The 27,163-nt window shown below is 50.8% G+C and overlaps 1 protein-coding gene across 1 annotated transcript in view; it reads right to left on the reverse strand.

The window, feature by feature from the left end:
- Positions 1-5,263: 5,263 nt before the first annotated feature.
- ZFAT (zinc finger and AT-hook domain containing) overlaps positions 5,264-27,163 on the reverse strand; it is a 257,157-nt gene continuing 235,257 nt past the window's right edge. The window contains exon 16 of the mRNA XM_021675915.2: positions 5,264-5,352. Within this exon, the coding sequence (XP_021531590.2) occupies positions 5,275-5,352 (78 nt within the window). The 3' untranslated portion in view covers positions 5,264-5,274. The remainder of the gene's footprint in view (positions 5,353-27,163) is intronic.

Consider the following 27,163-nt stretch of genomic DNA (forward strand, 5'->3'; position numbering starts at 1 on the left):
GCCAAGCCCTGTCTGTGGCTAATGATAAGGCAAGGGGAGCAGGAAGAGGACAGGCACAGCAACGCCAGCCACACCTTTTCCTTCATCCAGCTGTGGGCCAGCCCCATTCAAGCTAGACCCAGGACTTACTGGCTCCATCTAGCATTACTAACCCTCAAAGATGCTGGCATTAGCTGGTCTTATCTGGCCTTCTGGGACTGGTGACACTTCCCTGAAGGACAGGACCACAGGGAGATTTTAAAACAAAATGCTTCCACTGAACTATTCAGTTCAGTAGTTTTACACACACAGAAAGAACCAGTTCTCTGCTGGGCTTACCTGGCTCTGGGGATTCCAAGGATGTATAAAGACTCAATCTCCACCCTCAGGGCTCACAGGCTAGTGGAGACAGTAATTGCATTTAAATGGGGCAGTAGAGGTTTGATCAGTAGAGGTTAGAAGGCAGCACCTGACCCGGGTTAGATTGAAAGGGTCCAATATCACTTTTATTACTTTATTTTAAGCAAAGAAGAGATGCCCTATTTGGGGAAAGTGATTCTTCTCTAAAGTAATATTCTTTAAAAGAAACAGGGTCTTGTTCTGTTGTCCAGGCTGGAGTGCAGTGGCAAAAATCATAGCTCACTGTAACCTTGACCTCCTGGACTCAAGCGATCTTCCTGCCTTGGCCTCCTAAAGCACTGGGATTACAAACACGAACCCCAGTGCCTGGCCCTAGAGTAACATTTCTAAATGCCTCTGAGTCATCACCATTAATCCTTTCATGCTTCATTTATTTGTGACAACTGAGAACGTCACACCATATGTATTCTATACCTTCTTATATCAGTCAGCATCTGTTGAATGCCTACTGTGTACCAGGATGAGTTGCTTTTATATACATATTAGTCTAACAACCACAGAGTCTGTGATATACAATAGTAAGCATTTGTTTGTCACACACCGTAGGGATACGGTGGGGCTTGACCTGGAGGCTCTTCCTCAAGCTGTAGGTCTGCATGCGTGCTAATTGATCTGCTCCACGTCTCTCACTCTCCTGGGCAAATGGGCTGGCCAGGGCATGTTCTTCTCTGGGTGACAACGGAGGTGGAAGAACACAAGCCCTGCTGTATAGGCACACTGTCACATCTACTAAGATTCCACTGGCCCAAATAAGCCACATGGCTGAACCCAAGGTCAAATTGGTGGGGAAGTTCCTCTGTTTTTTGCTGGGAGGAATTGCAAAGTTGCCTGACAGTGGTCCTGGATACGGCAAGGGGTGGAGAACCGGGGTTAAGGATTCAGCTTATCATATGACATACGCTACATCTAATGCCCTCAACACCGCGTGAGCTGGATAACATTATCCCTATTACAGAGAGAAAGCTAAGACGCAGGGATGTCAAATCACTTACCAAGGTTGGAGAAAGAGCCAGAATCAAAACAAACACACATCCTGCTTGCTCTTTCCTTCCAGTCTTCCAGGCTTCATGCTGATAATGAAGGACTAGCCCATAGGAGGGGCCTTAATTACTCATTTCCTAAGAATGAGAAAAAGAGGATGCCTCTGCTTGCCCTAGACAGGCCCACGGAAGAGGGCTGTGGGTCGCAGACTCCTGCATAGAAAAGTGGGAGGGGGGCTACGTAAAATCCAGGCTGCGTTCAGGGGCTGGGCCTTTTGTGTCCCTTCACTAACAGCACCTGAGCCTGGCAGTAAATTAGGGCCAGGCCTCCAAGTGGAGACGACCAGCACCTGGTAACGTGCAGAGCCGTGTTTCAGCCAACAAGTGCCCTTCACCGTCACTGACAACTGCTGTGAGCCGAAAGATGTTGTTACAGAGCTAACTGCCCACGAGGATGAACGTCACTGAGATGACAGAGGATGCTCTGTCACTGAGAAGGAGAGGTTGGTGGGAGGGTGGCTAGGGAAGGCTGGAGAGGCTAAGCTCCATCTCATTCCAGCCTCCTGAAGAGGCACCTGGCTCTGGCATTAGGCCTGAGGTTGAATTCTGACTGTAGCCCTCAGGCTCCTCATCTGTGAAGGGAGAGGGATGGTTTCCGCTTTCCAGGGTCTCTGGGGTGCAGGAGGGAGATGATTCAGGGCCCAGCCGGATCTCTGTATCCTCGGTGCACGCAAGTCCCAGCTGCTGGAGGGCTGTGGAGAATTGTACCTGACAAGGATGCTGGGAGGTCACACACCTGCCCCTGGGTGGCCAGTGATGGACTGGGGCAGGCATGCAAAAGTGCAGCCCCTTGTCTCAAGCAGGGAAAATTCTGCAGCTATTTACCCTCCAGAGACCCTCTGAGCATAAGGCCCCAGCTAGACTTTCAACTTTCCCCTCCTTCCCCATCCCACCTGTATTAGGGTTTTCCAGGGTTTTCAGAAAATTGGCTTACATGTTTCGGAGGCTGGCAGGTCTAAATCTGCAGGTGGTCCGGAAGGAGATCAGCAGTGGTGTCTCTTTCTCCTCAGGCAAACCTTAGTTTTGCTCTGAAGGTCTTTCATTGATTGGATGATGTCCCATTCAGATTATCTGGAATAACACTTCTTTAAAGTCAGCTGGTTGCCGATGTTAACCACATCTGCAAAATACCTTCACAGCAACACCTAGATTCATGTTTAATGAAATTAGTGGGTACTAGAGCATGGCCAAGATGCACAGAATTCACCATACCCCACCCTTGTTACTCCCTCACGGGTTGTTCCTGAAGAGCTGCCCTCCTCATTAAATCACACGCACCTGGATCCAACCAGCTCCGCACGGACTTTCACTCCTGCCAGTGCTCGAAAGCACTCGCCCTGATTCCTGCACCCCTCCCTCCTAGGGAACCCAGCCTAAGCCAAGGGGTAATGGAGGTCTCAAGGGGACCACTGCTCCTGTCTTAGGTATTAAATGATTGGAACAAACCAGTTGTCCCATGTCCCAGAAGCAATTGCATTCTAATAAGGACTATTGGAAAGAAAAAGGATTTCAGGACCTAAAGGAAGTTTTGTAACTGTAAAGCAGTCCCAATCCAGACTCCAAGCGAGGGGTCCTGAATCTCATGGAAGAAAGAATTTGAGGCAAATCCATAAAGTGAAAGCAAGTTTATTAAAAAACTAAAGGAATAAAAGAATGGATACCCCATAGGCAGAGCAGCCTCAAGGACTGCTGGTTGCCCACTTTTATGGTTATTTCTTGATGTTAAACAAGGGGTGGATTATTCATCCCTCCCCTTTTGGACCATATAGGGTCACTTCCCGATGTTGCCATGGCATTCGTAAACCATCACGGCACTGGTGGGAGTGTAGCAGCGAAGATGACCAGAGGTCACGCTCGTCACTATCTTGGTGTTGGTGGGTTTTGGCAGGCTTCTTTCCTGTGACCTGTTCTGTCAGTGAAGTCTCCCTGACCTGTATCTGGTGCTGACCTCCTATCTCATTCTGTGACTTAGAATGCCTAATCGTCTGGGAATGCAAGCCCAGTATGTCTCAGTCTTATTTTACTCAGCCATTCAGGATGGAGTTGCTCTGGTTCAAACGACTCTGACAGTTCCTCTACGCCAGGGCTTGGCTCAGGGATGTCCCCTCTGCTGGGAGAGAAGTTGAAACCCAGGGTCCTTAGCCGGGAAGGGTGGCCATTGATTTGCTCCATGAAAAATGATAAGATGTTCATCTCTGACAATGCCCAGCTGAAAGCTCATGACTGGAGAGATCATGTTGAGCCTGGCGAACACTGAAGCTCTGAGGAAGCAGGAAATAAAAAGCAAACAAACGCCTTGAATTCTAGACAAGACGTGCTGAGTAGAGATCAGGCCAGTCAGAAGAAGAAGGCAGCAGACACACTTCCGGAGCAAGACCACATGGCCTGTGACAGAAAGAGACAGAGAGGGTCACCGAGTTCTCACCCCACCCCAGGCCTCACACATCCCTCCCTCTCCCCACCTTTCCTTAAGGTGGCCCAAACTGCTAGGGACAGGAAGCAGGGAAATTCTGGGCCAAAGAGGGTGGGGCCCCGGCAAGGGCCCCACCCTCAAGCCGAAAAGCCTAATACCATGGCCCAAAGTGAGAACTTGCATCCCTGTTTCCCCACCCAAATGTTGCCTTTTCCAAGACAACCCATGGCCCGCCCCACCCGCTATCCTTTGCCTGTAAAAAGCCCAGAACTCATCCTGCAGAGAGGAGAAGCAGCCGGACATAGGATACTACAGTTGGATATTGGAGAAAAGCAGCTTGACTTAAGAGGGACAGCTTGATGATGCAGTTTCAGAGAGTCCCCGGCTGGACTGCAGGGGAAGCTTACCTTCGCGCTCCATCTTCCTTTTAGCTCCTGAGAGTCAGTTCCATTGGCAATAAAATCCCTCATATTTACCACCTCCAACTCATTCCTGCAACCTGATTCCTCCTGGATGGTAAACAAGGGGTGGATTATTCATCCTTGTGGACAAGGGTGGACAAGAACTCAGGTGTCACAAGTGTGGTTGCAAAAGGTTGTCACACTGACCCTCCACTGAGTTGTTAGCACTTAAGGCATCTGCAAAGGGCAATGGTAACAGGGCACTGTAACACTCCTTCTGGGGCTTCAGGGGTTGCAGGCACCACCCTAAACACTGCCAGCACCCAAAAGCACTCACCCCGGTCCCTGCCTCCACTCACCTGCACTTCCCCTCCTACAAGGGGTGGAATGCAGCAGAACCGAGTGAGGGGAGTCCAGCTCCACCAGCACTGAAGCAACCAGCTAGTTCTAGTGCCTGTGCACTCCAGTTCCTGCCCATGAAAGGGTCAGGGAAATACCCTGCTTCAAAGTAACTCTCGGTACCTTCCAGCCAAGAGAACCCACCAGAACAGCCTGGGTCATCCTTCTCCTTCCTTGTTTATTTGACCAATTCCTATTGGATCTCAGTACAGTCACAGCCTCCTGGAGGATGCTGGCCTGACCTCAGTCTTATCCAAGCGTGCTGACCATATATTCCCATCTTTCATCCTCTCCTGGAATCCTTATGATATCTAATTTCTTCTTGGTCTTCCTGATTAATCTGAATAGACTATGGGTACCCTCCAGGACAGGGCCTGTGTCTTATCCATCCCTGGACCCAAAGAACAGTGAGTGGAACAGTCAGTGCTCAGTGAATGAATGGGGGCTTGGAATGCCCTGCTCACAGCACTCCTGTCTTGTGGAAGTGGCAGGTGCATGCCACCTTACCATTTGAAGCTGGTTGTCATAGCAGCATTTTGCAGACACATCTCCAGGGAAACACAAAGGAGAGGTTAACTCCAAAGAGGCCACTCCAAGAGGGCTGTCAGGAGCAGGTAGCATCTCAGCTGGGCTTTGTAGGATGAGTTAAGCACTGACGAGCAAACGGGAGGGGCTTAGCCACGTGGGCCATGGGGCTAACCTGGGAACATGAGAATTGGGAAGAATTGAGGTGAGGAGACAGGATCTGGCCCAGAAGGAGGCTTCCAGGAGCCTGCCAACAGCAACTGCCCCATCTTTCCACCAGCCAAGCCTGGTGCAAAAGCAAAGTCCATCAATCAGCTGGTGTGAGTGGATGCTGAGGCCCAGCCCGGATTTACAGTGACACACATTGATTTTGGCTCTCCGAAGGCGTCGGCTCCCCCGTAAATTAGAAGATTTATCTGCAAGTGCTACAAAGATAAGTAGCTTTGTGCATAAATACCTTTCCTTTGTAAAAAAACAAAACAAAACAAAAAAACTAAGAGAACTTTCCAAGGCAGAGGCTTTAGGGAGCTCCTGCAAAATCTCTGAGGTCAGCCCTGAACACCATGTGGAGATGGTCAAGGATGCCTGCAAAATGCCCAGCCTTGGGGCTCCCAGAACTTAGAAACACAAGGTCTTCCCCATCCTTCTTCTATCCTCACATAGGGAAGGGGTGTGCTGTCCATCTTATGTGCCTTTCTGGGTTCTAAAGGATTCACTACCTCACTCATTCATCAAATATCACCTGAAAGTCTCTTATTCTGGTCTCAGGACCAGGGATTGCAAACAGATACAGAGGTGAATTAGACAAAGTCCCTGCCCTCAAAAAGCTCACATGCCAGTAGAGGACACAGATGATCAATAAATGGGGTGATAGCAGGTATGATCCATGCTCTAAAGAAAGCAAATTGATCCATGTGAAAAGATATTACCTGGGCTGGGGCGGAGGCTACTCACATGGGTAGTCACGGTGACTGGCCCAGCCCGGGACCACTGAGATGGTGGGGAAAGTCAGACACGGGTCTTCTAGAAAGATTTTTCTCCATTGATAAAAAGAGATGGCAGACAGAAAACATTCTCATTTTTGTCTTTGCTGAAAGCACGTGATGCCTCAATTGGGCATCCTGTCAAGGGTATTTATTAGTAGGTAACTGACCAAAAGAACAAGCTAAAATGTCAAGGATGAAGAGTGAAGGAACCAAATTGGCTGATGCTGGGACCACTCTACCTCCAGGCTTCTCTCTTACATGAGAAAACAAACACTCTTTAGTGTGTAATGGGTTTTGAGGTGGGTCTTTTGCAGCCTAAGCCCCTGGGCAATCCTGTCCAGATGTGTCCCCATGGCAGGCAGCCCACTCCTCGAGCCATTTCTAACCCTGACAGTCTCCATTAGGTGATGCCAAACAAGGCCGCTTCTGCCAGGCAGAACCAGGCAAAGGAGAAGCAAAGCTATTTCTGGTTCAAAGGAGACACTTCCATTTATCCAAAAGAGGTAACCCCTGGAGGCAAAAAGGGAAAGGAAGCAGTGGTGGGTGAGACTGCTATGGATAGATAGAAGGGGAAGAGAGTGCCGGGGCCCCTGGGAAACACAGCTGCATAAGACGTCCCTGAGCATTGGATGAGGACCCCTGGCAGGGCTACCCCTCCACGGAAAGTGGAGCAGTGGGCATGGCCATTGGTACCATCTGTCAGGATCACGGCAGGATACTGATGACCAGGTGACCTGAGGAGGGTTCAACATACAGGAATTATCAGCAAAGGGGACACAGAGTGTGGAGAAACCACAGGGAGAGTCGACTACACCGGAGCACAGTCACTATCCTGAAGCCCCACTCAGCAAGAGGCAGGGCCACTCCTGGCACTGGAGAGGGCTGTGCAGCAAGGGCTGCGGGCAGGAGCTAGGACCTTTGGTCAAGGGACAGCTCCAGCCCTCAATGATGCTACAGGAAGGCAGTGGGGGAGTCAACACCTCAATCTCTCCCTCTTCCTCCTCCCAATCTCCTGCTGTTGCTCCCCACTGGACAGAACTCCTGGGAGCAGAGCACAAGGGCGCCAGGGGAGACGGTTTGTATCTGCATACTTTCCTCTTGCTACTGCAATGAACAACCACAAACTTGGTGGCTTAAAACGACATGAATTTATTATCTTACAGTTCTGACAGCCAGATGCAGATGTGAAACAAGCCTCAGTGGCCTAAAATCAAAGTGCAGAAGGGCTGCATCCCTCTGGCAGCTCCAGGAGAGAATCTCTTCCCTTATTTTGCCCAGCTTCCAGAGGCCACCCACATTCACACTGCATTGCCCTGAGTCCAATACCTGCTGCCTCCCCCTTGCCATAAAGGACCCTTGTGTCTGCATTGAACTCATCCAGCTAATCCAGGGTAATCTCCCTGTCTCAAGGTCAGCTGGTTTCCAACCTCAATGCCATCTGCAACCTTAATTCCCTTTTTCCATGTACATAACACATTCACAGGAACGAGGACATGAACATCTTTGTGGGGCCATTATTCTGCCTATTGTAATGTAGTTCAGCCTCCTGGGCACACAGAAGAAAGTGGAGGAGAGTAGTTCTGGTGGGAAAACCTCCTCTCTCAGCTGTCACCCTGAGCAAAGGGTGTGGACAGGGCAGTCACTCAACCGCTCTGAGCCTCAGTTTCTCCACTGTAAGAGAGGGATAATCATACCAACTCTTGGGTGTGCTGACAACGACAGAATCTGGGCACAGTGCTCGGCAGCTAGGGTGTTCTCAGTAAATGTCACAGCACCGTACAGGTTAAACAAGAAGCATGGTACCAAGGGTGGGAGGTGTTTGCTGCACAGGAAATGAATCAATTCACCATGCACCTGTCTCTCCTCGGTGCCATTATGGGCCATGTGCTCCCAATACTACCACGGACCAACCTGAGAGTAAAGACACATAATGCTCCCCAAAGAAGAAGTGGCCTTTTAGCCCTGCAAGCTGAAGACCCCTCTTCTGTCCGCCAAAGAGTCAAAGGGCGAACCCTGCCCCCTGGGTCTCTGGGACCCAACCTGCTCCAGTGGCCTTACTGGGTTGGCCTCACTGTGATCCAGTCTGTCCTGTACAGGATCTGGACTTTGATAAAAGGCAGGGTGGCAGGGGGCTAAATCAGAGGCTGGAGCCGGTCCTGGGAAGGTCTGGCTTCTGAGCCTGCTCTGCCTCTGTCTGTGTGGTGACCTTAGTTGAACTGATTGCTCTTTCTGGGCTTGTTTCCTCACTGCTAAATAGGAAAAGTGGATACGAGGACCCCGAGAGCCATCCAGCTAGTGATGCCACCCAATGCCATGCATTGCAGGAAGCCTCTGGGTGCTGCAGGTTCCTGGGTGCAGCCTGAGCTCTTTGTCACTCAGGGGGAGCTGAGCCTCCACCAGTGCCATTCTGCCTGTGGAGAGAGCCTCCTGGGCCTGAACTAGGACAATCAGACCCATGTAGTCCACCTTATGTTCTTCTCAGGAATTTGTAAATACATTATCGCAATTACATGTTATGATCATCTTTGAGCACAGATCTTCTTTCCACATCCAGATGGGGAAATGAGATCGAAAACTAATAATGGTGGGTAACATGAAGATCTTATCAGGTGGTAGGCTCTTGGCATACACTTAGCATTTCATCTTCACAGGAGCTCAGGCGTTCAGTGCCTTCCCTACATATTATAGATAACGCCATGAGCAACAGAGCAGGTGGCCTGTGCTGCAATTCCCAAAAGGGGATGAAGCCTGGTGTGGAGCCTGGCATGGAGGAGGTGCCAGAAACCACCTGACAATGAATGGAGGGGCTATGACTTGAGGCCAGGCATATCTAGCTGCAGAACTCATGCTCCTGATCACAGAGCTGTAGTGTCAGGGCTGGGCTGGAGCCTGGAACTAAAATGGCATGGAATCACACCCGCAACTGCAGATACCAGCCTGGAGCTAGAGTGGCATGGAATCACACCCATATCTGCAGATACCAGCCTGGAGCTAGAGTGGCATGGAATCACACCCGCATCCACAGATACCAGCCTGGAGCTAGAGTGGCATGGAGTCACACCCACATCCGCAGATACCAGCCTGGAGCTAGAGTGGCATGGAATCACACCCACATCCGCAGATACCAGCCTGGAACTAGAGTGGCATGGAGTCACACCCGCATCCACAGATACCAGCCTAGAGCTAGAGTGGCATGGAATCACACCCATATCTGCAGATACCAGCCTGGAGCTAGAGTGGCATGGAGTCACACCCGCATCCACAGATACCAGCCTGGAACTAGAGTGGCATGGAGTCACACCTGCATCCACAGATACCAGCCTGGAGCTAGAGTGGCATGGAGTCACATCTGCATCCACAGATACCAGCCTGGAACTAGAGTGGCATGGAGTCACACCCACATCTGCAGATACAAGCCTGGAGCTAGAGTGGCATGGAGTCACACCCGCATCCACAGATACCAGCCTGGAACTAGAGTGGCATGGAGTCACACCCGCATCCACAGATACCAGCCTAGAGCTAGAGTGGCATGGAATCACACCCATATCTGCAGATACCAGCCTGGAGCTAGAGTGGCATGGAGTCACACCCGCATCCACAGATACCAGCCTGGAACTAGAGTGGCATGGAGTCACACCTGCATCCACAGATACCAGCCTGGAGCTAGAGTGGCATGGAGTCACACCCGCATCCACAGATACCAGCCTGGAGCTAGAGTGGCATGGAGTCACACCTGCATCCACAGATACCAGCCTGGAACTAGAGTGGCATGGAGTCACACCCGCATCCACAGATACTAGGAGGAGCTGGTTTCTTACCTGCAACTTGGAAAGAGAATCTGACCTAGCGACAGTTCTTCCTGGAGAGGAGGAGGCAGAGGGAAGCATTCTGGCCTGCAGGGAGTCTCAGGTTAAGGGGTGGGTCAGGGAGGATGTCAGGGAATCAGGTTTAGAGAGTCTGAGGTCAGAAAGCGGAGTCCTTATTTCTTCAACCCACAGCTCATGAAGGCGGGGGGGGTGGGTGGAGACATCCAGAAAGGTACAGGTGACCACAGGAGCTCTGAGACTAGTGGCTGCCTCTCTGGCCAAACCTAGGGTGCCACATGCCTCTAGGGGAAGCTCAGAACTGATGGGGTACCGTCAGCACCACGTGCAGATCCCCAGCCACCCTGTGGCTACAAGGTCATGAAGACCATAAACACGAAGCCAACCTGGGGAAGGAGATAAATCCAAAGAGCAGAAAATGTACATGGAGGAGGCAGAATAAGTATACAAGATGCCTTAAACTGAAGAAAATAAAGCGAAGATACACTGCACATTGACAATTTGAAGAGCCCAATCCTCTACTCCAAGCAGGTTATGGCTTGGGAAGAAATCTAGAAAATAGCTGTTACATATCCCTGCACACCTAACTCTAGTACGGTCCCGTGTATTTTGATGGCATTCCAGTAGCTACGTGCCCTTGGGTGTGCTGCTAAGTGCCCTTGGGTGTTTTCTCCAAATAGAAGCTTGGAGAGGCTCAGCCATAAAATAGGGAAATGATACTGGGCCTCAGGAGAGTTTGAGATATGGTTTCCATGAAATGTAAATTAAACAGTGGCCAGGAAGGCACACCCCATTTAGGAGGGTAAGTGAAGACCCCACGGAGAGGAGAGGACTTGATGGGTGCCTGACAGGGAAAGTGGGATTTTGAAAGAAAGCGGTGAGGGAAATAGAGTTGCAAGTGAAGGGTCCACAGGTGCAAAGGGGCCTGACAGGCTAGGCAGCCATGGCCATCAGAACATCCTTGTCACAGGAGGGTCTCAGCATTTGAAGGCAAGAGGGAAGGCAGGTGCTTAGGAGACTGAGCCTTCTAATGGGAAACTCTCAGCTTCAGATCTGCCATTTACAGGAGTAGCCGGAAATGCCTGAGAACTTTCTGGAATGTTTTCTTACAGTACAGCCTGCACTTCAACCTGGTTGGGTTTGTGTATGTGTTGTTGTTGTTTTGGCAGTGAAAAAAACAACAACAACAAAACTCAGCTCCCTTTCTCTGCTTTCTCTGTTTTCTCTTTCCTGACAGCACATCAGGAGAGATTAAAGCTGCAAATCCGATCCCTGGCCAGAAGCTGTGGGTCCAGATGCTGCATCCTGGGCTTTAGAAAGCCTCCACCCAGAGGTGGCCGGGGACCTGGAAGCTGCAGGGGCAGGGGCACTAGACAGTGACAGGGCAGAACCTTTCCTCCAGGCACACAGAATAGCTGGGAAAAAAGAGAAAACTCAGAAAAGGAGTGAAGGGCTGCGGAAGAGGGCCAGGCATTTACACAAGAGCACCGAGTACTGCTAAGAGCCAGCCACAGGCTGCGCCCCAATCATCTCTGGAGACTATGAAGGTGAAGTGTGAGGATCTCAGTGCCACTCCTGTCCATGACCAAACGGAACCTCTACCTTCACGGTACGGAAAAGAGTACAGAGCTGAATGATGGCAAAAGGATGCTCAGCTCTGTGTGTGTGTTTTACAGCCGCCCATTAATAATTCATGCAGCAGCTAAATGACGAGAATTGGAGCCCCCGGCTCTGGCACCTGCTCCCTGTCACAGACCCCTCTGGGGGACTGCCAGTCCCTCTCTCCGCCTGGAACCAGAGGCGACTGCCTGCCCACGTCATGCAGTGCCTGACATGCTCGTGACCAAGGCTGATATCCCCTCTCAGGTTTTTCCTTCCACCCACTCAGAATCAAATGAGCTACAATGTGGCGATTGACCCTCCCTCCCCCTGTGCTCTCAGGACCCTGCCCTCAGATGACTCAGCCAGCTGGGCGGGCCTCCGGGACACAGGCCTGAGTTCTGATTGACCCTGCCCCACCCACAGCAGCCTGTCAGCTGCGACCGTTTACCTCTTCCCCTGGGACCAGCTGTTAGTGACATCCCAGGTGCTGCCTGAAGCCTCCGGGCAGGCTCCAAAGGGGGATGATGAATGTGTATTATTTCCTCCCGCCTGCCCCCAGCCCGACCCTCGACACAGTTTCTTCCAGCAAATCTCCAGGCAGAGTTTTCCATTCCTTGGGTGAAAGAGAGGTAGGGGACATCTGTCCCTGCTCCATCTACTTCTCTCTCAAGTTGGCACTGGCTTTCACAGGGGTGGCCATGCAGTACCCATGGGGAAGGGGACAGAGATCTGGACTCTGGGGAGGGGAAATGGCGCAACCCCGAGGGAGCCTCTCTTCCCAGCCCACACCCACCCCGAAGTGGGAATCAGAATGTCAGTGCACCCACTGGTAACGCCAAGGCCACAGGCAGGGGTGGGAAACAGATCCGTCCCTGCAGATGTCCTAAGAGATCAGAGAAGATGGTTGACATCACACACTAGACCACAGAGCTTCGTACATTTATTTTAGTAACATCATTCTGTCTCCATTTACCTCCCTGTTCATTTGGTGGTGTTTTGTCTCATTCAACAGATACTTGTTGAAGCCTATGATAGGCACTATGCCCAATACTCAGGATACAGCAGTGAGCAAATAAACTCCTTGCCCACTTAGAAATTATGTCCCAGTGGGTGGGGGCAATTATGCAATTATACTAGAGAGAGAGAGAGAGGTAAAAGTGGAGGTAGATGCAGATATAGATACTAGTCAACATTAAGCCTTGGGAAAAAGTCAGGAAGGGCGAATGGGGAGTATTGCGGGGAGGGTGGTGTTGTGTTTAGCTGCAGGTGATCAGGTAGCCCAGTTAACCAGGCCTGGGGCAGGGAGAGCTGGCATGGTGGCTGGCAGGTGAGGAAGGCTCTGAGGAACAGAGCAGGCTGGGAGGCTGGATGGAGAAGGAGGTTGTAGGAGACAGGCCAGAGAGGTCCCGGGCCAGGTGAGGCAGGGAGGCTGGACACATAGGGATTTTGTGTCCCTGATGGAGAGAGGGAGACATTGGATGGTCTTGAGCAGAGAAGCCACCTGACCTGATCAGGCTTTCCCAGGACCCCCCTGGGTGCCGGGTTGTGGATGACTGTAAGGGACAAAGGCAGAAACAAGGGAGCCAGCCAGGGGCTAACAGAATCCTCCAAGCGACGATGGAGCTCAGAGCTGGCTGACATCTTGGAAGGTGTGAAGGGTGGACTGCAGATGCTGCTCCAGGCATGGGTGCGTGTTTACCAAGGGATGGAATGTGGGGTGAATAAAGGCTCCCTCCTCAAGAGGCCACTGCCCTTCCTCTCAGTAGATTCCACGCCCACATTCTGGAGAACAGGGTTGCCTGCTGCCCCACCACTCACTCCCACTGTGGAAAGTGAGGAAATCCCTGGGCCCTCATGCACTGGACAGGCTCTGACATGGGTGAGATGTTACTTCCACTATTCTCAAAGGGATATGTATAGAAGATGGGGAAGCTTTACTGAGCCCCATGTACAGCAAGAGGCCAAGCCCTTAGCATGCACGCCCTGTGTAAGGCCTCACCATCAACCTGTGAGCTGGAGCTCCCCAACCCCACTTGACAGGTGGGGGTCCACAGACATCCTAGACAGCTCTGGTGGCTGGCAGACAACCCTGCAGAGTCCCTGTCCCCAGGAACTGGCAGGGATGAAGTCACTCCCCATATCTGGGCCATCTGACTCCAAACCACTTCCTTTTACCCCTAGAAAATTTCTGGTTTTCTCTCTCTTGGTCCATAGAAAGGCAACATCACTAGCCCGCAAACCTTTGGGCTCAACTCAGTGCAAACTCCTCTGTGGTTCCTTCCTCATTTCCTCTTTCCTCCTCTCTGGGTTTTAAGTCTCAGAAATGAACCATTCATGAAAAAGAGCTGTATACACAAATCATATAGGTAATGTTAACCCCTTCTTTAAAATCCATTTATATCAATAAATTGAAAATAAATCCACAAAAAGTGTAAACAGTAGACTTTTCTAGAAGTATTGTTCTTTCCTGTATATTTCGAATTACCTACACTCCATAGGAGCCATTATTGCCTTGAGGTTTACAAACATGGATTCTGCATAAGTCAGCCTGGAATCAGCCGCTGCAGCTCATGATCTGTGCTGATCTGTGGCCACTCCTTGGCCTCTCTGGGCGTCTCTCTCCTGTTCCATGAAGTAGGGATTCTATGCAGATGAAGTCAAGCTTCCCTTCTAGGGCTGCGACCTGGATGTGAGGAGGAAGCACGGGTGAGCGCTTATCATGCTCCGGCACATAGAGCTGAATGAATGACAGCCCTCACAATGAGCCAGCGTTGCTCTTACAGTCATGGGGTACGGAGCATTTTTAGAGGAATAATTAAAAAACAATTCAAAAGCCAGGGTTGAGAGGAGGAGAATTAAACCTTGTTCTAATCTTCAAAGCGTGTGATTGGGAGGCTTCTGCATTTGGAACATTTCAAAGCTTCCTGGAATCTATCTTCATTTGGTGCCCAAGCGCTGGGGAAAGATGATAAACAGGCCTGCAGGAAGAGAGGCAATTAGCAAGCCATGGCTGGGGGCTGCCCCGGAGCCTGCGGTGCTCTTGCTCCCCTGTGTGTGTTGGGGGGGGGTGGAGAATGTGGTCTACGTGTGTGCTGTGTGACATGTGTGTGTGGTGGTTTTTTTTTGTTTTTTGTTTTTTGAGATGGAGTTTCACTCTTGTTACCCAGGACTGGAGTGCAATGGTGTGATCTCAGCTCACCGCAACCTCCACCTCCCGGGTTCAAGCAATTCTCCTGCCTCAGCTGCCCGAATAGCTGGAATTACAGGCATGTACCACCACACCCAGCTAATTTTGTATTTTTAGTAAAGACAGGGTTTCTCCATGTTGGTCACGCTGGTCTTGAACTCCTGACCTTGTGATCCACCCATCTCAGCCGACCAAAGTACTGGGATCACAGGCGTGAGCCACTGCACCCAGCTGACATGTGTGTTTTTCTGTATGTGTGATTATATTGTGTGGTATATATATGAGGTATATTATTGTAGTATGTGTGTATGTATGGAATGTGTGTTGTGTATGTGGTGTTTGTGGGGACTGGAGTCAGTGTTTTATGGTATGTGTGTAATGTGTGGGGGCTTTTGTATGTGTGGTATTTTGTGTGGGGTGTGTGGTGTTTCTGGTACAGGTCTATGTGTGGAGTGTTTTATGTGTGCTGTTTGTGGTGTGTGTAATATGCAAGAAGGTGGGGGTGTTTTACGGTGAATCTGTGTGTGGTGTTTCTGGTGTGTTTGCAGGTGTGGTGTGGGAGGGTGGGGTGTTCTGTGGGTGTATGTGTAGGATGTGTGTGGTGCGTAATATTGTGGTGAATGTGAGAGTTGTATGTGTGATGTATTGTGTGTGCTGTGTATGTGGTTTCTGTGTTTTGTATGTATGGAATGTGTTTCATGTGTGGTGTATGGTGTCTCTGACATGGTATGTGTAGTGTGTGCAGTGTGGCGTGTGTGTGAAGTTGTATGTGTGATGTATTGTTTGTGGTGTGTGTGTGGTGTCTGAGGTATGTGTGAATGTGTTTTGTGTGTGGTGTATTACAATGTGTGGTATTTGTGGCATGTGTGGTGTGTGCACTGTGGTGTATGTGTGGAGTTGTAGATGTGATGTGTGTGGTGTTTGTAGTATGTGTGTAGGGAATGTGTTTTTTGTGTGTGGTATATGGTGTTTCTGACGTGTGGTATGTTTGGTGTGTGGAATGTGTTTTGTGTGGGGGGGATGTGGTGTGTGATGTTTATGATGGGTGGTATGTGTGGTATGTGCAGTATGGTGTGTGTGTGGAGTTATATGTGTGACATATTGTGTGTGGTGTTTATAGCACATGTGTATGTATGGAATGTGTTTCGTGTGTGTGGTATATGGTGTTTCTGATGTGTATGTGTCGTGTGTGGAATAAAGACATGGGTTTCCAGCCCTGGCCCAGGTGGCAATGGCAGTGTAAGATCTGGTTCCCCTCCCACATTCACCTGCGTGCTGCGCCACGTGTGGGCTGGGCATTAGCAAACAAGGTGTATGGCAGGCATGGGGGTCAGACCACAGCCACCTGATAACCCAGCCACATCTGCAGTGGCTGCCCTGGGAACCACTTGGGCTGCCTCTGAGGGACGATGGAGAACTAGATAGCCTGCACTGACTGTGCAAAGGTTGGGCTGAGCTGGGCAGGCCGTGACGGCCTTGTCCACAGATAGGTCCCCAGAGCATCCACTTCAGCCACTCATCATTGCTCAGCTGGTCTTTCCACTGCATGCTCATGTGCCCACCCCCACCCCCGGTGCTCATCTGAACCACTGGCTTGTGCAGACTGGCTGATTCTTCCATCCTACACCAGAGAGGTCCAGGGCCCTGGCTTGGGCTCATTCGAGAGGTCTGGTCCCCAGTGCTGGCACATGGGAAGTGATGGGAAAGAGCATGGAACCCGGACTCAGCTGCCTGGCAATGTGTCAGCACAGCTGTAAAACAAGGCATGTGCACAGCTGAGTTTCTTCCCCTGGGGACTCGTTTTATGAGGTCCGGACGACACTGTGCACATCAAGTGCCAAGAAACGTGCCTGGCACATGGAAAACAGTCAATAGATGTTAGCCCAGGAGTCAACAACAAAATCACAAAGGTGTTGAGTAAGGGGATGCCAAGCACTCGTTCCTTCTGGCTTCCCAGCTGGTCATTTGGGGCTCCCCAATCTGGCATGGCTTCTAAACCCCATATCTGGGCATCAATCACTCTTGTGGCAGCTCTTACTCAGCTGCAGGGGTCCCAGATGATCATGGAATGAGCACTCCCACCTCCCTCCAGGTGGACCACATGACCAGGGAGGGACTGAAGCCAAGGCAGGAGGCAAGCACTCTGGGGCTCTGTGACAAGAGCTGGCGCCGAGGGCAGATGCAGAGTTCAGGATCAACAGGGGATCTTGATAGTCTCCCAGCCTGACCCAGCAGCCTCTGTCACACTCACAGGCATGGGTGAGCTGTGGAAGGCAGTGTGCTGACAGTGAAAGCTGTGTGGCCCCATGAATGGGAACGGAAGAGCAGCTAGCTCCTGCCCTGTGGGGAATGGTAAGGGCGTCACTGCAAGAAGTCAAGACAGGCAGACAGAACCCAGAAGACGTCCTGAGTTGAAGAGACAGAGGTGAGAGTACAGGAGAGTTTGCAGGACAGAGTACTAGAGAAGAGGAGGCTGCACAAAGCCGGAGGCCCAGAGATCTGCAGAGTCCCTGTGGGATGCTGAAGAATGGCCTCCAAAGATGTCTACATCCTCATCCTCAAAACATGGGAACAGGTTACTTTCCATAGCAAAAGCGAATTAAAGTTGCAGAGGGAATTAAGGTGGCTCATCAGATGACCCTGAAATAGGCGGAGGATCCTGGATTATCTGACCCCAGTTAGGTCAGAGAGGTCAGAGGAAGGAGAGAGATTGGAAGTGTGAGAGGTGCTCAGCCACCATGGCTGACTTGGGGTGGAGGAATGAAGGCAGCTTTGGGAGGCCTGCCATTTACAGCCAGCCGGGACATGGGGATCTCACAAGTCACTGAATTCTGCCAAGAACCTGAGTGAGCAGGACATGGATCTCCCCCAGAGCCTGCAGAAGGCAACATAGCCTTTGGGCATCTTGATCTCAGCCCAGTGAGACCTCATCAGACTTCTGGCTTAGAGAACTGCAGGATAACAAATTTGTGTTGTATACTCTACAAAGCATGTGGTAGTTTGTGATGGCAGCAATAAAGATTAATAAAACACCCTGGAGTACTCACCCTGCAGAGTATCGATGAGCACGTGCACACAACACCCTGGAGTACTCGCCCTGCGTAGTATCGATGAGGACATGCACACAACGCCCTGGAGTACTCGCCCTGTGGAGTATTGATGAGCACATGCACACAACACCCTGGAGTACTCGCCCTGTGGAGTATTGCTGAGCACATGCACACAACACGCTGGAGTACTTGCCCTGTAGAGTATTGATGAACACATGCACACAACACGCTGGAGTACTTGCCCTGCAGGGTATTGCTGAGCACAGGCACACAACACGCTGGAGTACTTGCCCTGCAGAGTATTGATGAGGACATGCACACAACACCCTGGAGTACTCAACCTGCAGAGTATTGATGAGGACATGCACACAACACCCTGGAGTACTTGCCCTGCAGGGTATTGATGAGCACAGGCACACAACACGCTGGAGTACTTGCCCTGCAGGGTATTGATGAGGACATGCACACAACACGCTGGAGTACTTGCCCTGCAGGGTATTAATGAGCACAGGCACACAACACGCTGGAGTACTTGCCCTGCAGGGTATTAATGAGCACAGGCACACAACACGCTGGAGTACTTGCCCTGCAGGGTATTGATGAGGACATGCACACAACACGCTGGAGTACTTGCCCTGCAGGGTATTGATGAGGACACGCACACAACACGCTGGAGTACTTGCCCTGCAGGGTATTGATGAGCACATGCACACAACACGCTGGAGTACTTGCCCTGCAGGGTATTGATGAGGACATGCACACAACACGCTGGAGTACTTGCCCTGCAGGGTATTGATGAGGACACGCACACAACACGCTGGAGTACTTGCCCTGCAGGGTATTGATGAGCACAGGCACACAACACGCTGGAGTACTTGCCCTGCAGGGTATTGATGAGGACATGCACACAACACGCTGGAGTACTTGCCCTGCAGGGTATTAATGAGCACAGGCACACAATACGCTGGAGTACTTGCCCTGCAGGGTATTGATGAGGACATGCACACAACACGCTGGAGTACTTGCCCTGCAGGGTATTGATGAGGACATGCACACAACACCCTGGAGTACTCAACCTGCAGAGTATTGATGAGGACATGCACACAACACCCTGGAGTACTCAACCTACAGAGTATTGATGAGGACATGCACACAACACCCTGGAGTACTTGCTCTGCAGGGTATTGATGAGCACATGCACACAACACCCTGGAGTACTTGCCCTGCAGGGTATTGATGAGCACATGCACACAACACCCTGGAGTACTTGCCCTGCAGAGTACTGATGAGCACATGCCCATGGGAAAGGGAGGGAAAGAACCATCTGCAAGGATGAAAGGACACAGTGCCTGCTGACAGCATAGGCCCCTACCTCATGCACTGACTCCGGGTGCAGAAGAAAGCAAAGACCAATTTCCTGACCTGGCTTTGCTACTACCTCATCAGTAGCCTGGGGCAAGACCCCATCCCCTGGCCTTCATTTCCTCATGTGGGAAGCATGGGCTTTTTCTGGGAGACTTCCAAAGCCCGTTTCCCTCTGCAGATCATCAACACAGAACGACAGTCTATTCCTAGATTGGGTTTGATGCCACTGTTTCCTGTGGTGGAGAACGGAACTCTGCATGCCCAGAGCTCCTGGATTCACTGCCTCAATGCTCACAAACAGTCATTGACCCTAAGGCTCTGCTGCTGAACGGACATGGCACAACAAGGGTACTCAGTGCCTGGTGGCCACTACCCTCCACAGGCAAGGCCCTGCCTTGAGGAGACACATCATCGTTTATAGGAGTTAAAAAGAAATGACCCAATGTATATCCAGCAATAGGGAGGGGTTAACTAATCTCCAAGGAGTCTGTGGAAGACCATGCAACAGTTTAAAAAAAAATGTGCACTGTAGAAGCTCTCCATTCTCCAAGATACATGGATGTCCAAAAGCAGGTTGCTGAGCAACACTCAGTGACAATGTTTATGTTTGAGAAAGATGCAAAGATTATGTGTGTGTATTCATATTTACTATATGTATATATAAAACATGTAGGCATAAAAATGCATTGAAAAGAGGTCCATTTTCCACAGAGCTGCCAAGCATTCCTTTCAAAACATAAGTCAGCTCACGCCACTCCTCCTCCCAACCCTGCACAGGTTCCCAGCTCACTGAGAACCAGACACAGTCTTGTCCATGGTCTGCACGGTCTCTCTGATGCTACTCTCCACCTCACTGTGCCGCCCACTGTCCCTCCCTCCCTCCGTGTGTGCAGCCACCCGCCTCCCTCTGCCCCATGAGCAGGCCATGCCTGTCCCTGCCTCAACACCTGTACCTGGCGGCCCCTGGCCAGGTGTCTGCCCACACCCTCACTCCAGGCAGGCGCGGCAGACCATTCTGTCTGAAATCACACTTCTTCCCCAGCAGCTTCTCTCTCTCGCCTCACACTTACTTTTCAATAGAGCACAAATCATCATTTAATGATTTTTAATGTCATCTGCATGCTTGCTTTTAGTTTCAGTCTATAAACCCTATGAGTTTTATAAAATGTCATATCCCTAGGACACAGAGTAATGGCAGCACAGAGTAGGTCCTACATCGATATTTATTAAATGAATAAATAAGTATAATATAGTAAACCACACCTGATAGGTGCTTCATGGGAGGAGACTGGAGCTATTCTGGAAGGTGGTCAAGTAAATCCTATCTTTATCTCTACAGTCTAAATTGTTTACAGTGAGAAGGTTTTCATGGATTGCTTGTGAAATTAATAAACATTTTAGAAAAAGGCCACTGTAATTCACTGTAGTGAGTCCTATGTGGTGCTTCTCTGGGAACTCACAAGAGTATGCACTGGGATAACTGAGAACTGCAGGCGGGGGCCAGGGAGAGCAGCGTGGTAAGAGTGTTCCAGGCAGGGGGGCCAGCGAGAGGGAAGGGCCAGGGGTGGAGGGAGCTCGCCCACCAACCCTCCCTAAGGCATGGAGGCACTGCCAGGCCGACGGTCAGATGGTGTGGGAATATCTGACTTGCCCCCTAGGGCAATGCCACCCAAACCACCGGGCTGTGAGTGCACAGGGAGCAGATGACAGACAACACAAACAAACCGACACCCTGCTTCCCTGCTTCTTTCATGGAGAATGTCTCAGTACAAAACAAACCCACAGAAATTCTCTCATGGGAATGCACAGAACTCTGAGTGTCCACCTTGAGTTATGGGATAAGGAGAGTGGCTGTGTGGGTGGTGTTTGGGGGCTGGCGGAAGGAAGGGGCAGAGACTCGGGCTGTGCTGTGTTCAGAACCACCCCGCAGAGACATACCGAGCCCCACAGTCACTCTGGATTTCCGAAGATGCTCCCTTGCGCCCTCCCTTCTCTCCTTTCTCTGCATGCCTTCCCGGTCTGTCTTGTTTCTTGTGTTGATTTCTTCCTTCTCACTGTTTCCCCTGGGTCATGCTCTCACTGGCCTCCTGGCCTCTGTGCCTGCCACACCCTTCATCTGCTCAATCCTGGACAACTTGGAGGACTTGGCTTGGGAAGGCCCAGCACCCCAAGGAAGCCTCACCGGATCCTCCTCAGGGGCTGCCACAGCCCTTGGAGAAACCTTTAGGCATCACTCAGTTTTGTCATTTCCCAGTGATCTGGGGGTTGTGTGAGGACTTGGATGAAGTCATGGTCAGCTCCAGGTGCCCAGGTATCTGGACAGAATTTCTCAGTAGATACTGGGTGCATTTTAAAAATTAGGTGGAATATGCTAGAGTCAGTGAGAAAACAGTAAGTAGAATATTCCATTTACCTCCTGGCAAGCGGACAGCGCGTCTCACCTGCAGGAGGCAACCCCCGCACAGCCAGGACAGGACAAAGGCAAGGCGCTCTGTGTTGAGGTTGGGATGCCACAGGTGGGGACAGGACAGCCACCCCGAGACCAAAGTCAGGACAAGCTTCCAGTGAGAGAAGGGCTTTGGAGAGTGAGAAGATACAAAGCTGGAGGGAGCACACTCCTGGTTTTAATTGAATCCCAAAGCCTGGGTCAAAATTCACATCTGACTCTGAGGGAAGCTGGGGGTTGAGTGGACCTACTGGGGCATGAGGGGTGGGATCTGTGGAGCTCAGAATTACCAACATAGAGTCTGAATTTTAGGACATTCCCTAGCCTCGCCAGGAAGACAGCTGAACCAAACGGAGTCCCCACCCCTGGCTGAGGCGGAAAGTATTAATTGCTTTTGCAGGCTTGAGAAAAATCATACAACTTAATTAAGATTGGCCCATCCTGGGAACATCCATCAGATGGGCACAGCAGGAACAGGAGGGTGGCTTGGAGTGGGGGAGAGGAAGGAGACGCAGCGGGGAGTGGTTGCTGCAAGACGAGACTCAGCACCCCCATCAAAGGGTTTGCTAAATGTCCCTGGGGGTCAGACCCCTGGTATCCACCATCAGGAAGGGCAGGGAACAGAGCAGCCTCTTAATTAATCCACAGAGAGAGCTGTGGCCTCGGCCTCACCCTGTGTTTCAATCACTCAATCCTTCTAATTTCCCAGCAATTTAATTAAAGGATCTTCCCCCTTACAATAATGTCTCATTTCCTCAGAGCAGCTTTAAAAGAATTAGAAGCTGCTAAAGCTGATCAGATTGTAGCTGTTTCCCTGAGACTCTGGTCTGGAATCTCAGGATACGTAGGTGCTAAAAGGATGAGGCCACATCCCAAAGCCCCTTCCACACAGTAGAAGTTGAGGCCCAGAGCGAAGCGGAGTGGTCCTAGGGTCACACACAGAACCAGGGGCAAAATAAGATCTTAGTTAAATTCCATCCCCTCCCATCTCCCATCCATCATAGCAGAAAGGTCTCTACTCTTCAACCAGTGACCTCAGTTTATTCTTCTTTAAAATGGCATGCCATTCGTAAAAATTAAATTTGATTGTGAGTGTAAAAGTGCTTGGTTGGTGGAAACCAAAATAAAGCACAAATACCCTGGCAATTTCTGTGAGTCTGGCCCTGTAGACTAGAGCATCTAGGACAGGGGTCAGTAAACTATGGTCCATTGGCCAAATCTGGCTCACCACCTCTTTATGTAAATAAAGCTTTATTGAAACACAACCATAATTATTCATTTACATACAATCTATCTATGGCTGCTTTCACGTTACAATGGTGCAGTTGAATAGTTGCAGCGGAGACCATAGGGCCAACAAAACAAAGTATCCACCTGGCTGTACCAAAAACATTTGCCAAACCCTACAGGGATGCAGAAGCCCATGACTCTATCAAGAATCCTCCAAGGAGAGAGAGACTGAAACACTCTCTTTGAGCACAGAGTAATACCAGCTATCAAATACTGAGTAGGCACTCTGGACTAAGTATACTAGCTGACAAGGTGTAGAACACTGCATTAACCCTACAGATGGTGCGAACATCCCATTTATAAATGAGCTAACTGAAGCTCAATGAGACTGAGCACATTGCCTGAGGCTCTGGAACCAGCGAGCTGTGGAATGGAGCTTCATTCTATACCCATCACCCCAATCCCAGACTCCTCCATACTGAGCTGACACCTTCCTTCTCCAGGGCTAATACCAACCCAGAATGCATGAGAGCTGAGTGGGACCTCAGAGATACTCCAATCCCAAACCCCTGACTACCTGCCAGGGAAACAAGGCCCAAACAATGCAAGGTCACTGAGAGACTCCATGGCAGAGATGGGGAAAGTGAGCACAGCTCCTGGCTCCCTACAAAATGCAGTCACACTCATGTGGGCACCTGCTCTGGGTCAGGTGAGGTGGTAGGCAGGTAACAGATCTTCTACAACAGCTGTAAGCATGGAGTACCCCCATTTCTCAGATGAAAACACTGAGGCTCTGAAATCAAAAGAGATGTGTCCCAGGGCACACAGCTAGTAGAGCTGAGGCATGGATGTAGGTTCCTCTGAGCTCAAAGCTTGTTCTCTTCTTACTGCGAGAATGCAGAGTAAAGTGGGGCCACCCGAGAAGCAGAGAAGGGCCACACTCCTCCACTCCTCAGGGCAGTCCATAAGTCCTCCACATCTACTTTCTGCTGGCACCCGGCTGGGGTGGGTCAGCTTGGGCTGGGGAGCCCCCACTGCTGAGGCTGATGTAATGAGCACTCAGGGAACACTCACTGTCATTGTCATACTTCGATGGAAGGAAACTGCAGTGCCAACACCCCAAGTGACTTGCCCAAAGCTGCACAACTAATTTAAATAAGATAAAAACCCTTAACTTGGGGCCCATGAACCCCTTACAACCGTGCCCAGGTTTTGTGTGTGTACATGTTTTTCTGCGGAGTAGGTTGACGGCTTTCATCGGAACCCCCGAAGGGCTGGGTGGCCCTACAAAGGTAAGAGCTGCTGTTCAGATCCAGGGTTCTTTGCAGACACGCCCAGCACATTAGCTTCCAATGTCTATGGGACTCTCCTCCTCCCTACTCCCCTTTGCCCAGAACATGCTCCAACCTCAGCCTCCTCCAGCCCTCCCTCTCTGACATCTAGAATTTGTGGAAAGGTCGGTGACTGGCACAAGCTCTATCTTTTGAGCCTCTGGAATGCCGGCTTCATGAGGGCAGAGTAAACAGGGTTAACGGACCTGACCTGAATGTGAAAGGCAGAGTGTGTCCATCGGTCCTCTTCGTCTTTCTGTCCAGCCTGCAGCATGTGAGGTGTCTGCTAAGAAGTGTGGGCAGAAGGAGCTGCAGCCAGGGGTGATCACCCTCTGCACACTCAAGGCGCCTGACAGTTGCTAGGGCTTCGGTCATAGAAACTTCCCCAGTTACACTGCACTCAACCTGTAGATTTTGGCCACATGAAAATACCTCCAGGAGACATGTTCAATTCTAGAGATGCAGCAAACCTGTTACCTAGGGCGCTGAGCAGTTTGAAGTGGGGACACCACATGAGGGTTGCAGTTGCTTCAGCCCTCCGTGTGATCAGCCCCCGTTTGAGAAACGGCTCTGTCACCAGGAGTGGGATGCTGGCGGCTGCCCTCGGTCATGCGTGCATGCTCTGCCAATGTGATTATGTGTATTTCTCACCCAGTCCTCCCCTCTACTGTGGGAGGTCAGTATCAACCTCCCTACTTTAGAGACTTACAGAGGAAGGTCAGGGATCGGTGGAGGAACCGAGGGAACAAATAGCTTCAGGTTTGTAGATATTCCAAGAAAATCTTTGCTCACCACAGAGAAACAAGGCACTTTGGGACAGGTTTTAAAGTTCTGGTGGGTCACGTGAACTTCTGGCCTGACACTGTCCAACGCTCAGGGTCCCCACCCAATGCAGGCTGCCAGAGCTCCCAATGCTGCCGACACCCGGTGTCTGAATCACACGAAGGCAGGACTGAGTGGGTTTAGGATGTGAAAGTGACTGCTGCTCCTTCTCACTGATGCCTGCATGTGCTCTGAGTGCCACCCCCTGTAAGAGAGGCTTATCCTTGTAGTGGGGGTGGATTTGCAGGGACCCCTTCCCAGGTGTCTCTCCGAAAGGTCTGGGTGCTGGGTCAGCAACAGCCAGGAGGGACGCTGCTCTCAGAGAATGGAGCACCAGGGACAAGCCCTCCCGGGACTGCAGCAGATATCTCAGCCCCTTGAAAACACATGCCCTACCAATTCAAGAGTCACTTGTTCTGTGCCATCAGCGGAGCCCCCTTCCCTCTTGGAGCCTCAGTTTGCTTATCTGTGAAGTGGAGCCGCGTGACCGTCTCCCTCAGTCCCTCTGGCCCTGGCGTTCTGGCCTTTCTTCACGGTCTCTGCTCTGCATTCACGTGTCTCTCCTACCGCCCTTCCTGATCATTGCCAACAGAGAAGCCCCTTCTAGCCTTCCCCAGCCTCTGGGTCTCCTGCAAGGGAACCTGCCCTCCAGGTTGTTCTGCCACTTATGCATCCAACATGGTTACCATAGAACACAAATGACAACGACACTCACAAGGACGGTAAGAATGAAGCCTCCTTGGATGCCTGTGGATGCCAGAAAACTGACGTGCATCATCTTATTGAAGCCTCACAGCAATTTGATGAGGAAAGTGCTACTATGACCTCCATTTTAGAAATGGAAAAACTGAGGCTCAGAGAGAACATGTGATGTTCCCAGCCCGTAAGGGGTGAACCGATGACTCCAACCTGGGATTCTGATCCCAGACACGGCCACGATTCAGTCGCTCACAGCATATCCAGTTCTTCTTCTTCTTCTTTCTTTTTTTTTTTCTGAAACAGAGCCTCACTCTGATGCCCAGGCTGGAGTGCAGTGGTGCAATCTCTGCTCACTGCAACCTCCGCCTCCTGGGTTCAAGGGATTCTCCTGGCTCAGCCTCTTCAGTAGCTGGGATTACAGGTGCCTGCCACCACACCTGGCTAATTTTCGTATTTTTAGTAGAGACAGGGTTTCACCATGTTGGTCAGGCTGGTCTCAAACTCCTGACCTTATGATCCACCCGCCTCTGCCTCCCAAAGTGCTGGGATTATCCACACTTCTTTACAGAGTGCCAGCTGATAAGACTTCTAGATATGCCTGGACTGGGTGGACTCTATTAATTATCACAGTCAATAACGCTGTGACCTACACAGGACGGAAGCAGAGTGAGCGCCCTTCCTCCAGGCCTGGCAGAATCTGTCTCCTGAGGCCAGCTGCCCTCCAGGTACCTGCATGTGGCCTAAGTGTTCACAGCAGTTCTGTCACTTGCAGCTCCTTTATCAGTTTCACCTGGCCCATCACACTCCCCTGGGGCCAAGGCTGCTGTCTGGGGCATCTCTCTATGATCGACAGGTCTGATTCTGGATGCTAAGGAAAGAGCTGCAGAATGGAAGGGTCATGAGGAGCAGAGGCAGCGGGGGCCCCTCTCTCCAGCCTGGTTCCCCCGCGGCCTCCGGCCTGACACAGCCTTCTTCTGTCTACACAGACCTTTCTTCTCCGTTTTGTCGGCTTTGTGATAGTTAATAAACCAAACCATCACTGCCTTCTTAGCCTGCAGGAAGTTTAACAACTGTTATCTACCACAAACCACCGAAGCCTTAAATTGCAGCAGGAATGGTGACAGTGATAGATTAGGATTTTTAAAATCAAAACCAAACGTGTCCGCATCATGGCTAAGAGAAGGGCTGAGCTGACTTGAAAATAATGTACTCAGGAAATTTTGTGGCGCATGCTAAATGAAGTCTCCCCCTCAGCACTTTCTCCCGCTCCTCCAGCAGAGTGTTAGTCTACTTAATTGATTCCCAAAGATTTCCCACCACAACCTCAAACTATTCCCACTGTGGGGAGATGGATGGAATCCTGGATTTCATCCAAGGCCAGGATGGACAATTCATTTCGAATTTTAAAAAGGGTGGAGTGGGGAGATGGATTTGGAATCAAATG

The sequence above is a fragment of the Aotus nancymaae genome, unplaced genomic scaffold (assembly GCF_030222135.1).
Source record: "Aotus nancymaae isolate 86718 unplaced genomic scaffold, 86718_ANA_hifiasm-v0.15.2.pri h1tg000036l, whole genome shotgun sequence".
In the NCBI taxonomy this organism is placed as follows: Eukaryota; Metazoa; Chordata; class Mammalia; order Primates; family Aotidae; genus Aotus; species Aotus nancymaae.